Source organism: Cyrtonyx montezumae, unplaced genomic scaffold (genome assembly GCF_038088225.1).
Source record: "Cyrtonyx montezumae isolate F1298 unplaced genomic scaffold, pur_monq_1.0 scaffold_0, whole genome shotgun sequence".
Taxonomy (NCBI): domain Eukaryota; kingdom Metazoa; phylum Chordata; class Aves; order Galliformes; family Odontophoridae; genus Cyrtonyx; species Cyrtonyx montezumae.
In genome coordinates this window covers 34,720,696-34,734,483 of record NW_027071824.1, presented here as the reverse complement: position 1 = coordinate 34,734,483, position 13,788 = coordinate 34,720,696, and the positions used below count along the sequence as shown (strand labels likewise).

Genomic DNA, 13,788 nt, shown 5'->3' with positions numbered 1-13,788 from the left:
CACCCTCACCGTAAAGAAGTAGTTGCACAAATGATGAGAGAGAAAAGTAATTCTGAAGGAAGAGAACAAATTGTCAGGGGAATTCTGTAAAAAGCCAAGTACAAGGAAGTATTTCCTCTGAGAAAGAAATGCAAATTTTAAACAATAACTAAATAAATTTCTAACACCATTTAGTGTTTTTAGTGCAAGCCATCCTATAAGAAATAGTAGAAAAAATATCTTGTCTGTCTTTGATTTTCACAGCTGATTTGTATATCCGAAGTCTGTTTCACTGACCTCTAGTTTTTATGGTGACCTTCTGTCTTGTGCAAACTTGGGGAATTTTTACTGTCTACAAAGCGTCAACGAGAACTAGCAGCAAAGTGAACTTGTGCTGCCTTTCTAGAAGCCTGTTTTCCCTACCTTTTGGTTCTTTTTCTTTCTTCTTTTTCCTTCTTCTTTATTATTTATTTTCTAACACTACCAAAATGGAAGAATGGAAAAGGCAACAGCTGCAGTGTTCAAAATTTAATGGAATTAAGCAAATTTACTGCAAACTCAGCAACCATTATATAATAACTGAAGCAATTTTCTGCTGTAGCTGACAATTGTTTTCTAACTTTATTTTCCCCACTGCATTCTCAGTTGAATCAGTCCAGTTAAATAAATAAAGAAATAAACAGCAAAATATGTAAGAACCTTTCAATTCCTGAGCACAGAGATCACAGATGGCTGTCACTTATTTCACATTACAAAGACAAACTGCTTCCTCCCCAGTTGTTTCCCGAGAAATGAAAGGAGGTTATAGGGTGGAAGGCAACAGATGAATTCTTGTGTATCTGAACCATATAAGTGTAGCAAACAAATGTACTGTTGTTCTTTTTGCTGGATGAGCCTTGGTAACAGGTGAAACAACAACTGTGCACTTGTGGATTGCATGATCCTGGTAAATAACAGTCATATTTATGCCTCTGCTATGAAAATGATCTCCCTTTTTCTCTGTGTACAATTCTAAGTTCAGTTTTGCTGAGTACTTCACTTCAATTGTAAATCCATTTCATTCTTGTTTGTTGTCTCCTATTCAATTTAGCACTGACTTAAACAAAGGGAATAGTTGAGGACAGTATGGGCTTTGATGTTTTTTCTTTTTTCAAACCTACTTCTTAATCTCTGTTGCTTACCTTATCATAAAAATGTGCTGCTTTTTTCTTTTTTCTTTTTTCTTTTTTCTTTTTTCTTTTTTCTTTTTTCTTTTTTCTTTTTTCTTTTTTCTTTTTTCTTTTTTCTTTTTTCTTTTTTCTTTTTTCTTTTTTGTTTAGCTTTAGCCCACTATGAAGAGTATATAGTGTTAGGGATGAAATCCTGTGTTAGATGTTTTTCAATGAAATTTTGTCTTCAGAAGAATGTTATCCATCACAATTCTCCAGTCCTTAGTAAGAGTAGTGTCCGGTTCTGGGAAAGACTGTTTATTTGCATTGTAAACAATACTACAATGGAAGCAAAAGGCTGTTCACTTTTGTCTTCCTTGTGTTCAAGAGAAATATAGTGAAGTAGTCTATGACTTTAAGTCTTTCTTTGATTGATTTTTGCTTTGTGACAATGATAGAAGACTTTTTTTGGAAAGGGATCAATAATTTTTGAAGAGATTAATTCAATCAACTCATTACATTACTCGTGGTGTTTTCTCTAACATGCTTTCTGATTGATAATCAAAACATGAAGTTGATGATGTGTTATGCATACTTATTTAGGCCTTCCAGAGACAGGTTCATGAAAGTCTGACTCAGCTGGAACTAATTAACAAACAATATCGCCGACTGGCCCGGGAGAACCGCACTGATTCTGACTGCAGCCTCAAGCAGATGGTCCATGAGGGGAACCAGAGATGGGACAATTTACAAAAGCGAGTTACCTCCATCTTGCGCAGACTAAAAGTATTTTTTCTGCTTTTAAACTTTTACTACTGTCCGTATGAGTCAGGGGTGCTCCAGAAACTTCCAGATTAATGTATTTGCAGTCTTTGAGGGGATTTCTACCTTTGGAAGAGGAAGGGATTACTATTCTTTGGTTACATCAAAGAGAACTGTAATCTATAGACAAATGCTTGGTGTCTTTGAATACCACCTCCTCCTTAGTAGTAAACTCTCATACATCTGCCAATTGCATGTGGTGATATTACTAAAGCAGAAACCCTAGAAATCGTGTAATAAAATGGAAATAAAAGAAAGTTTAAGGATTTGGGGTTAAGTTTGAGGGGGATGAAAATTGTTTCTCTAGAGAACTGCTATTGCTGCTTTTGGGGTCTGTTTAGTCGTATCACACCACTCTGTGTCCTACTCACCCTCCCAGCATTTTATTGGCCAACGTGAGGAGTTTGAGACAGCACGTGATAGCATCCTGGTATGGCTAACAGAGATGGACCTGCAGCTGACCAACATAGAGCATTTCTCAGAGTGTGATGTCCAAGCAAAGATAAAGCAACTTAAGGTAAAGAATAATGGAATGGAAAGAGGAAGAGGGAAGAGAAAATGAACATAAATGTTCATGGAGGGAAAAAAAAAATAAGGAACTATGCTAAAGTGTAGTGTGATACCGCTTGATACTTGCAGACTGACTTCATCTTCAGAAGTTCTGGAGTATGTCAGGCTTCAATACAGACTTTTCTGCCAGAGTAAAAAATCTTTCAGCAGTGAAAAATTTTCAAACAAGGGTGATAGTTCTCTTATTAAAGGAAGAATTGAAAATAAAAATAATGGCATGTCTCCACTATTGCTAACACCAATTACTACATTTTCCAACCATTTCTGCCTCAAAAAAAAACATTCATTATTTGGTGTCAAACAAATGCCATCAGGGCTCATATTGTGTTATCCAAACTTCTGTTATGTTTGCTATAGAACTCGTGCCCATTTCAGACATTTGGTAACATGCACAGCTTGTTTAGAGAAAAGTGTTCTTTCCAAATACAACAAGAGAGAAATGAGATGGTAAACCATGACTTATCTCTGTTTTTGACAAGAAAGACTGTGGAATGCTAAATTTAATTTCTCATGCCAGAATATTTAGAATCATTTCTGTTTATTACCCACACCATTCTCACTGAAAACAAACAAACAAAGAATACTTCTAAAGCTTGCATCCTTAATAGCTTAAATTGTTTTAATGTAGATTTCCTTGATAAAACATGGATTTTTCTTTTACAAAGGCTTTCCAGCAAGAAATTTCACTGAACAACAACAAAATTCAGCAGATAATTGTGCAGGGTGAGCAACTCATTGAGAAAAGTGAACCCATGGATGCAGCTGTCATTGAGGAAGAACTAGACGAGTTACGTCGTTACTGTCAAGAGGTCTTTGGACGTGTGGAACGCTATCACAAGAAGCTGATCCGTCTTCCTGTGTGTATATTTACATATGTATTTGTTTTATTACCATTTTACAGTGTGAGAATGAGAAGATGTTAAAATTAACCCATAATTTTTCCCAAAATCTTGTGGTTTTAGTCTTGTTACATCTCTAACCAACTGCCTCCCTTCACTGCATGCTATTTTTGTCCTGTTTAGACCACAAACTTAGTAGGTCTGGATTTTTTTGTAAATCAACAAGAAAACTCATGCAAATTGGAAATGTATAAAGTTTTCTAACATATAATTTAATTAGCAGCTTGTTAAGTTCTCTTTTAGTTAAAAAAAAAAAAAAAGAGAGATTCTTTCCATGCAACACAGAGATTTGTCTCTAGACCTGAATGAACACTTGACAAAGTGAGAGCAAATTTAGTTTTGGTAACTCTAGTCCCTGCTGAAGGAAAGGAACAAAACCTATATTTTCCAAAATCTGAAAGTGTGTGAAAACACTAGTCACATCAAAGATCACTTACGCTTCCTATGATTTTACTCCAAAGTTTTATTTAACTTGATATCCACATTACAGAGGTATCAGTAAAAAGTCTGGAGACATTTTCTTGATGTGAGACTATGTAGTGCTGCATGTAGTTAAAAGGAGCTGGCATGCTGAACTTCCTTGTTCTGTTTTTTTATGGATCTAAAAATAACGAAGGAGGAGTGAAAAAGGATACACATGGGAACCTCATCATTTGACTATTACCTAATGCTACTTTATATTTATACTTTATATTTGCACTACCCAGTCTGACCATGCAGTGAGTGTTTTTGCATGTTGAATTGATTATTTCTGTTTGCATTATTCTTCTAGCTGACAGATGATGAACATGACCTGTCTGACAGAGAGGTGGATCTTGATGAATCAGCAGACCTCTCTGACATACACTGGCATGACAAGTCTGCAGACAGTGTTCTCTCCCCACATCCTTCTTCCAACCTTTCACTGCCTCTTACTCAGCCAGTGAGAAGTGAGCGATCAGGGCGGGATACCCCAGCAAGTGTGGACTCTATCCCTCTGGAGTGGGATCATGACTATGACCTTAGTAGAGACCTGGAGACAGCTGTTTCACAGGCACTGCACTCTGAGGAAGAAGATGGAGAACAAGACAAGGATTTCTATCTGAGAGGAGCAGCTAGTATAGCAGGTATGGTGGCAAATTGTGTGTCTTCTCTTAGTAAAAAGGAGTGCAAGTTATACTGTGTGACTGCTTGGCCAAGATGCTCATAGAAAACTATTTTAAGTGGACCCTGAAGATCTTAAATAGCTTTCCCTAAATGATCCCAGTGGCCTTCTGGCCTTAGACACAGTGCGGGAAATTCCTGGATGACTACAGCCTTGGAAAATTGCAAAGGTTTATGTGATATGACAGAGAGTTGGCTGTATCTCTGTGTCTGAAGCCTGCCAGATGGGATATGTCATCTGTAGCAGCAATGCATCATGTCATGACTTATTCTGACTAGAAGAAGCTATACTGAATATGGCAAGAGGTGCAGAAATAACTGATGAAGAAATGCGGGGGGAGAGATCCACAACTCAAACCATGAGTTTCTTAAGTAAATCTTAACTTGTTCCATATCCAGGCAAGGCTCCAACAACTGAGTTTAGCTTGAAGTGAGATCTCAGTTCTTGCTCTCCTGCAAAGCTGGAAATCACTTCTATGTGTGTATAGTTGGTATAATAAATCTTAATGAATGAAAGTTACCAAATGGCACCAACTGTGAGGGAAAACTTAATGTTATACTGCACTCTGATCTTGTGGCTCTTTTGCTTTCCAGGTCATTGCTCTGAAAAAGTGTTAGGTTTCCCTGGATATTAAGAGACTCTTTAGCAGGCTTCCTGCATTTGTCTTCATCGTTTTTTTTTCTTCTCCAGAAAGGATGCTTGCTATTGGAACCGTTTATATACTCCATACCATGAAAAAGACTCCAGCTATGAGGATATGGCCATTGCTGAGCTGTCAATTTAGACTGTGCTTTTATTTTTTCAGATGTAGAGATCCCTGAAACTCTTGAGGCCTATGTAACACTTACAGAAAACGCACTCAAAAATATTTCTGGTAGGCATCAAAGAACACTAAGCAGAGCCAGATGCAAATGCTACACTGTACAAGCATAACATCTCTTTCCTCTTATTGCATCTTTTATACTTTTCACAACTTACAATATAAATATTTCTTACATGGTAGCACTGGCATGTTAATGTAGAACTATCCTGCTTTACTGCTGTGATTAAAGGTATTATTAGGTGCATGGACAAAACAATTATATTTAAACTATTTGCTCTCCCATTCTGGCTAACAAGATGAAGCAGATCAGCAATTTACCCATATTAGTATTTATTCTCTGAAGTACTCCAATAGGACTCAGTACTTTATATCTCTGAAAGAAAAGTGATTTCTGCAAAGTTTAAAGCAGAAGGAAAAGATAAAGTTCTGGAATGAAACCTAATTGCTTAGTTTTGCCCACTTTTACATTTTTAAATACAACCAAAGTTTCAATAATTGTATATAAAACTTTAGGTTAGTTGTCGTTTCATTTGCATACCATACTGAGGTGATATACTGTCATCTATTGTCTTTATCTTAGTCTTTTTGATTGGAAGGCGGATTTTTTTTCTATTTATATTTTTGCACAGCATTAAACCTTCTCTTTCCCTTGTTTGATGGCTCTCAGGCAGATTAGATGCACTTACAAACACTTGCTTTCATGATTCCACATACTGCAAATTTGAAATACCAAACATTTTAAAATCTCACCGTCTTTGGGACAGAGCTCGGGTTCACTGTCTGTTTTAATTTTTTTCCCTGGATTAGTGAAATAATACTGTGATTAACAGTGTAGATACAAGAACATGTAGTTTCATGACCTGTGAAAATTTTAGAAGTAGTATGGGGAAAAACAATATTTAGCAGTTTGTTTTATCTACACAGGTTGCACCAAAAGTGGTCTTATGTATATTTCCTTAGAAAATTCAACCAGTACAAAGAGCACAAGAACAGTACTTGATAGAGTAAATGTTCAGCTACAAAACACTACTTTTCAATATAATCACCACCTCTAGCCAAAGCTCTTCGTTTCCTGGTGTGACAGCTGTGCATGGCTATCTGAAACATGGCTTGTCTTTCACATCACTGTCTGAAAAGATCATATCGCACCATTGCTGAAAGGCACCACCTCACTGTGCTCACATCCACTGTTTGGTCTCCAACAATAACAATACTCAGCAGTTGTAGTTGAATGTCCCTGGTGCACTTTTTTTCTGCATGGAGGATCTCAATGACACCCCTTTGCTTCATCTATACTTCTGTGTCAGACACCATTTGTCAGCTGATTCTCTGCTGCCATCTGTCGCATGACAACAAAATGTTACCAGAATACTGTCAGGAAGGTTCATCCTTCTACTGCCATACCACCAGCATCCGCCTCTGATATCATGGGCTGACATAAAAAAAATGGAGGCATTACTTTCGGAGCATCCCTGTTTTTAGCAGGGTGACATTTTTTATGAAAAAAGATTTAACTATCTTAGAGGCTCAGTTTTCTGTGATTAGCTGGACAGAAGGCTTCTTTTCTCTGTGCGTGCTTTCAAACTTGTTTTCGTAAACTAATTCAGACCGTCTTTGTAAACAAATGGAAATTAGTCACAGTGATAGAATATTGATATGGGGAATCTCACGTGGCCCGCTAGTCTGAAGACTGCTTCAGTTAAAATTGGCCGTATCTGATTCATATCACAGAATTCATTTGATCTCTATATAGCAAATTCAAGTTAGTCCTGCTTCAAAAACATTGGTATGTGTTCCAAACAACTTGGTACAATAGCACAATTTTTCAGCTGTATTAAGCATTTTCTTCAAAGACTGGGGGAAAAAAAATTGCTACTTAATGTGGTTGCTTTAATCATTTGTGGTCTACTTACTGTGGCCATCCAAAAAATCCAGTCATCTCCCGAGCTTGAGAGTACAATTATAGCAGTATCATTTATCCTTTATGTATCAGTTTTAGTCTTATAAATTTATACTTTGTCTTCCGGACTGGTGAGGGACTCTCTGAGGGAAACTGTCCTTCCGGAATAGTTTGCAAGCCTGCTTGAAACTGAACTCTTTCTTTATATGATGATCTGTCCTAGGAAGATTGCTAACCATGCTCTAATGGAACTAGTTTGCTTTGACACTCCATCACTCATGCAGTTGCAGTCCTGTTTCTTCTTCACTGTCTAACTAGTATTCCTGACATACACTCAGCTTGGGCAAAAAGTAGAGAATAGAAATCACACTCTTTTTGGTTTTGATACAGGAGAACCTGGTGCCCTAGAAGCACATATACGACAGCTGGACAAAGCCTTAGACACCAGTCGTTTCCAAATACAGCAAACAGAAAACATCATCCGCAGCAGAACACCTACAGGACCAGAGCTGGATTCCACTTACAAAGGATATGTGCGTATGCTTACATCTCATCACATGCTGACATTACTAAAGATCTCTGTTCTTAGTCACAGTGCAGTATATTGGAGCACAAATCAAATAAGCACTCCAAGTTTAGATTTGCTGTTGAAAGAAATGTAGCTGTGTCAACATAGCAATTAGATATTACTGCCTCTCAGACTTACATTTACTAGTCTTGACCACATGCTTTGTTGTTTACATTATTAGAGTTTTACAATAGTGTAAGTTTACTGGAACATGACTCCAGGGACTTTATTTTAATATGATGGGTTTTTTTAAATGTCCTAAACTAATTTCTTACACGTGATATTATCCATTTAATGTTGATATCCTTGTTTAAAATTCCTTCACTTTTAAGAGCAAGTTTTATAGTTTGATGCTAGTATTCAGCTTGCTAAGAAATTATAAACGTATCATGTTGCGTATGCAGAATCTATGTTTGAAAAACTTACTCAGAGAGGTTTTCTGGAAGAAATATCTCTCTATAAATTATTCAGACCATTTTACTCCTGACAGAATGGAAATATTAGGTTCTCAGTTGCATAGTAATATTTCCATATAGATATTTATTTTCTTAATTGTATCCTCTGATGTTTTAACATTTATAATTAATGTCACCTTAAGTCCTCCTGCATTATTTGGCACAGAGGACTGAGCTGTTTTCATCTAAACATATACGTAAACTCTTCATTATTTCCATATATATTTCTTTGCTACTGCCAGGACAGATTGTCGAAGTAATAGATTGTTTTCTCTTCACACCTTGACCTACTTGCTGTAAGTTTTGAATGTTACATTGCAGTTTGCACTTTCCCTGCAACTGGTACACATTGTGGTAGGCTTTTTTGTTTGTTTCTTAACACAGATGAAACTACTAGGTGAGTGCAGTGGAAGTATAGACTCAGTAAAAAGGCTTGGATATAAACTGAAGGAGGAAGAAGAAAAATTATCTGGACTTATTAATCTGAATAGTACTGAAACACAAACAGCTGGTAAGTCACATTCAATTCTCTAATGGAAAGCAGTTATGAGAAACAGCAAACGTGTTGTATTTTTTCTGAATTAGAGCTTGGTATTACTGACATAGTTGTGTAAATATCTATCTGTTACCATGTTCTGTTTAACATCTCTTAGAATTAGGTAGAAATATTAAGTATTCCTTTTACAAGTGCATTTTAAGAACCCTTTCATGTAATGGGATGTACCTATAGGCCTTTAGAAAGGGGTGCATTTTTATTGTGTTTTCTTTTGAAAAAAATGTTTGCTCTAAGAAACATGCAAGTCAGCATTAATTTCACTTTTTATTACATTAGCAGTTAAACAATACAGAAATTTATATTTATCTGGTAAAAGTGATCATATAAAATTATGGATTTTTTTACAGAAAGTGTGAAAGCAGTGTCTCAGTTCGGCAAGATATGCTATTCATGAAGTCTATTTTTAATTAATATTATTTTTAATTTTAAGTTGGTGGTATGATACAATTATTACCTTTATTATATTTTATTATCTATTATTAATAATAATCTATTATTATTATTACCATTATTATACAATGATTACCTTTCTCTAAGACACAGCATTTCAAGTTGACTAATACGAAGGAATAGACTTTATTTATTTATTTTTAGCAGATAGTTATCCAATACATCAACAGTGGCTTAAGCAAATGTGATGATGTGGGAATGTTAAATTGTGAGAGTTACAAATACTAGTGAAAATGATTATAAGTATGTGATTAGTTCGATATATTCAGATTCTAACTAGTTTGCATTTATACTGATTTGTAACATCTTTATATTAGCATAACCAAGTGGGAGGTGGTGTCCCTACCTATGGCAGGAGAGTTGGAGCTAGACAATTTTAAAGGCCCCTTCAAACCCAAACCAGTCTATGTTTTGTTCATCAAATGATAACTGGTGACACCTGTACATATTTTCTTAATTCTGTAAAGGCACGAAGTGTTGACCTTAGAAAGTGGTAAAATTTCTTGCTGCCCAGTCACTCATATAGACTTCTCATTTGACTTCTCATTCTTTCTCTCCAACATTATATTTTTCAACCTAATTTAGTTTTCAATGTGGAGTTTGTTGGATTAGAATTTTGGGGGTTTTGTAGAACGTTTTTTATACTGTGTAGTGTTCAACTGATGCAATTGTTTGTGTGGTGAATTTTTTTTTTTTGTAAACTTTTGTTGAATTTGGTGTTATCATTCCAGGTGTAATTGACCGATGGGAATTAATCCAAGCTCAAGCTCTAAGCAAGGAGCTAAGGATGAAGCAGAACCTTCAGCAATGGCAGCAGTTCAATTCCGACCTTAACAGCATTTGGGCTTGGTTAGGAGAAACTGAGGAAGAACTGGAGAAGCTCCGCCGTCTTGATCTCAGTACTGACATACAAACTATTGAGCTCAGGATTAGAAAATTGAAAGTGAGTTCTATTCTTCTCTTCTATGATTTACTTGGTAAACAGACCTGTATGCTAAGGAGGATACTAAAAGTTGCAACTGGGTTGCTCCATCTTTTTACATAGCTGATGACTGAAGTAAGTAATTTCTGTGTGATTTTATGAATAACTTTTTGGCAGAAGAATGTACCGGTGGTATTTAGTATTTAATCCAAATGAATTTTTGAAATAGTAGTTCTGTGGCTATTCTGTAATTCCAGAATGCGTGATAATTGATGTAGTTATCTAAGCTGATGAAAGGAAAATAAAGCCAAGTTAAATAAAATCTCTTCCAGTCAAGCTGGCAACAAAATAGCTATTTTCAACTAAATACCTCTTTGGGAGATATTTTGTGTGGAGGGAGGAAAGTGTGCCAAATGGGCTCTAGACTAACTCACTGGTGGGCTCTAGACTAACTCACTGGTGTCACCCAATGCAGCTTAGGAAAAAAATGGTTTCACTTTGAAATATTCTTGTTTCTTCAATTTTCTCAGATGCCTCAGGATCTGAATACTGCCTTTTATGATCTCTTCTGGATATTTTGCAGCTGTAAAGATCTGCAAATGTGGTGCTGCACAACTTCCCATTCAGTTATTAGCATCTCATAAGCTTGAGCACAAAAATGTTGGGCCAATGTCAAAATGCACTGTAATCCATGCTAGGAATGAGGTGGAAAGACAGTAAAGACTGTTTCCAACAGCGATCCATTTAAAGCATATTAATGCTGATCTTCACTGCTGTCCAAATATAGCTGCCATAAGTACTGCAAAGGTCACTGTGACATGGGGCTTTTAAGTAAATGCTTAGGTGGAAAAGGAGACATTTCATAAGAATCCTGTTCTTATCTCACCCACTCTTGGAAAGCCCATTAGTGCCCTCCAAACCCAAGGAGGTGGGGTTTCTTTTGTGGCCTCCAATGTAAACAAATCAGTTTTTATACATGTTCTGCTTCTATAAATTGGAGTAAGTTGTTTGTACTCTTTGTATGTTTTCCTTTCCCTCAGTAAAAGCTTTTATTTTAAAACACTGCTGACAGCAGTTTCCACTTGAAAACATGCTGGGTTTTTGTTTGTTTGTTTGTTTGTTTATCAGAGAAGTGAGGGCAAAAGTTTTATTGCGAGCAGAAGTACAATTGTCTTACAACTCTGTCAGTTATCATAGGCCCTCCCTGTCTGAAATATCTGAAGTATGTGCCAGATCTTCAAAATTCAACTATGACTTCAGCCTCTTAAAAGTTTAATTGGCTTCTTCTAGTTTATGTTTACAGTAAAATTTTAGTAGATGTTCAACGGTGAATATTTTGAGAGTCACACAGTGAGCACAGAAATCTCATACACAGAGCAGAGAAGGAGAGTATTACAGTAAGATGCATTATGAAGTTGCAGAAGGCAAATCATTACATTCTTTTTGTACCTTCTCTACTGACAGCTACATGTTTTACTAACTTCTTTCTTCATCCCATCTCCCTATTTCTTATCATCAAGGAGCTGCAGAAAGCAATTGATAACCGCAAAGCCATCATCTTATCCATCAATCTGTGCAGCTCAGAATTTACTCAGTCTGACAGTGAAGAAAGCAAGAAGCTCCAAGAGCGCCTGTCTCAAATGAATGTCCTCTGGGATCATGTATGCACTATGATCGAAGAGTGGCGCTGCTCACTGCAAGATGCATTAATGCAGTGCCAGGTCTGTATGATGTCTATTTAAATTTTCAGCTTCTAACATATTGAAGATGCAAACCATATTGTTATCTGATGTGCTTACTGTCCAGTCTGGAGCTTGCCCATGCAAGACAAAATATGACTTCAGCAAAGAGATTTCTGGAAGATACATGTGCGCTACCTTGAAGCATATTTTTCCGGCCAATACTTTATGTTTGTCATCTCTTGGACAATATTCTCATATACTATTCTTGCACTTTATTTAAGTCATAGAATTTAGCCAGCAAGACTTATTGTGGGATAAAAGGAAAACATAAATTTGACAGGAATTTTCTGTTGTATTATCAAAACTCATCATTTTCAGGATTTCCATGAAATGAGCCATGGTTTGCTACTCTGGTTGGAGAATATTGACAGGAGAAAAAATGAGATTGTGCCCATCAATCCAAACCTGGATTCAGAAATCCTACATGATCATCACAGACTTCTAATGGTACGGCTATAATTATCCCTTTCTCTCCCAAAGCACATCATTAGAAAAAGGCAGCTAATCAGATTTATCTTTCAATATAAAGGGGTTAGCATTGAATATTGTGTGCTGGCACATAATTGTGTGACTGAGGCAAAGCTAGTTGTTGACTTTGGTGGAAAATACCACTCATTTCCATCAACAGCAGAACTAGAGATTTAAAAACTTGGGCAACTATGCTGCTGTCAATGTTGCTGTCGTTTTGCTTTCAGTGTTTTGTTTCCCTTAATGAGAATTTACTACAAACATCAGGAGTGTTAAGCTGTCAGAGAATGAACTACAAGCTATTCTTCAAATTTTAAGTGAAAAAATTATCTATTTTGCTTACAGCTTCTCAGGCCTGGCTATGTTTATTCCTTCTCTTTTTTTTCAATTTCTTCAATTTCAAGTGGCTAGTTTTATGAATTTTTTGCCCTTTATTCAAAATTAAATTCAATTTAAAAAATCTGGTGCTTGCCTTTGCAATAGCAAATCAGACGTGAACTGCTGGAATCTCAGTTGAAAGTGGCGTCACTGCAAGACATGTCCTGCCAATTGTTAGTCAATGCTGAAGGCAAGGACTGCCTTGAAGCCAAAGAAAAGGTGCATGTCATCGGAAACAGACTGAAGCTCCTCTTGAAAGAGGTCATACGTCACATAAAAGACCTAGAGAAAGCTCTAGACATTTCAAATAGTCAACTGGTGAGTGTCTTTTTATTTCTTGTTGCTTGTTGGGCGTTTTTCACTACTTTGACTGTATTTCTCTGATCAGTGCTGTTGGCTTTTTTTTTCTGTTGTTTGCATTACTTATCAAGATAGTACACATTTAATCTTGAATATCACACACACACACACACACAGAGTCATAGGGGTTGGAAGGGACCTCTAGAGATCATCGAGTTCAACCCCCCTGCCAAAGCAGGTACCATACAGTCACACAGGTCACACAGGTAGGTGTCTGGGCGGGTCTTGAATATCTCCAGAATATCACAAAGAAATCATCATAATTTTAACGTCTTTGTAATTTTTCTATTCCAGTAATTTTTTTGCTACTTTGTATAGTAAGTTATCAGTAATCGTGGTTTACTCATTCTGCTATTACTTATTCAGTGAATTGGCAAGTTAAATGGGATAATTATTCTAGCTGCAGTATTGAAAATTATTTATCAGTTTTCACCAGAAAGGAAGATATAGCTCAGTCTGAAGAGAAAAAAAAAAGGCATAAAAGAAAGTTTTGTAATAGGTTAACAGATCTCCAAGTTGTGAGCTGTACTGCAGATCTTTTGAAGTAATCTAGTACTTCGAGGCATTTGAGAAGGAGTTATGCATGCAAGTTCACTAACAATGA

At 36.4% G+C, this 13,788-nt stretch overlaps 1 protein-coding gene across 3 annotated transcripts in view; it reads left to right on the top strand.

The window, feature by feature from the left end:
• The window catches only part of SYNE1 (spectrin repeat containing nuclear envelope protein 1), a 276,072-nt gene that overhangs the window by 252,029 nt on the left and 10,255 nt on the right, over positions 1-13,788 (top strand). For 2 of the 3 annotated variants that reach the window (XM_065732123.1, XM_065732104.1), the window contains 11 exons: positions 1,731-1,913; positions 2,329-2,466; positions 3,185-3,376; positions 4,191-4,524; positions 5,368-5,436; positions 7,676-7,818; positions 8,693-8,819; positions 10,046-10,257; positions 11,757-11,957; positions 12,297-12,425; positions 12,930-13,142. In XM_065732123.1, coding sequence (XP_065588195.1) covers positions 1,731-1,913; positions 2,329-2,466; positions 3,185-3,376; positions 4,191-4,524; positions 5,368-5,436; positions 7,676-7,818; positions 8,693-8,819; positions 10,046-10,257; positions 11,757-11,957; positions 12,297-12,425; positions 12,930-13,142 — 1,941 coding nt within the window. The remainder of the gene's footprint in view (positions 1-1,730; positions 1,914-2,328; positions 2,467-3,184; positions 3,377-4,190; positions 4,525-5,367; positions 5,437-7,675; positions 7,819-8,692; positions 8,820-10,045; positions 10,258-11,756; positions 11,958-12,296; positions 12,426-12,929; positions 13,143-13,788) is intronic. The other variant, XM_065732113.1, reaches the window with a different exon arrangement.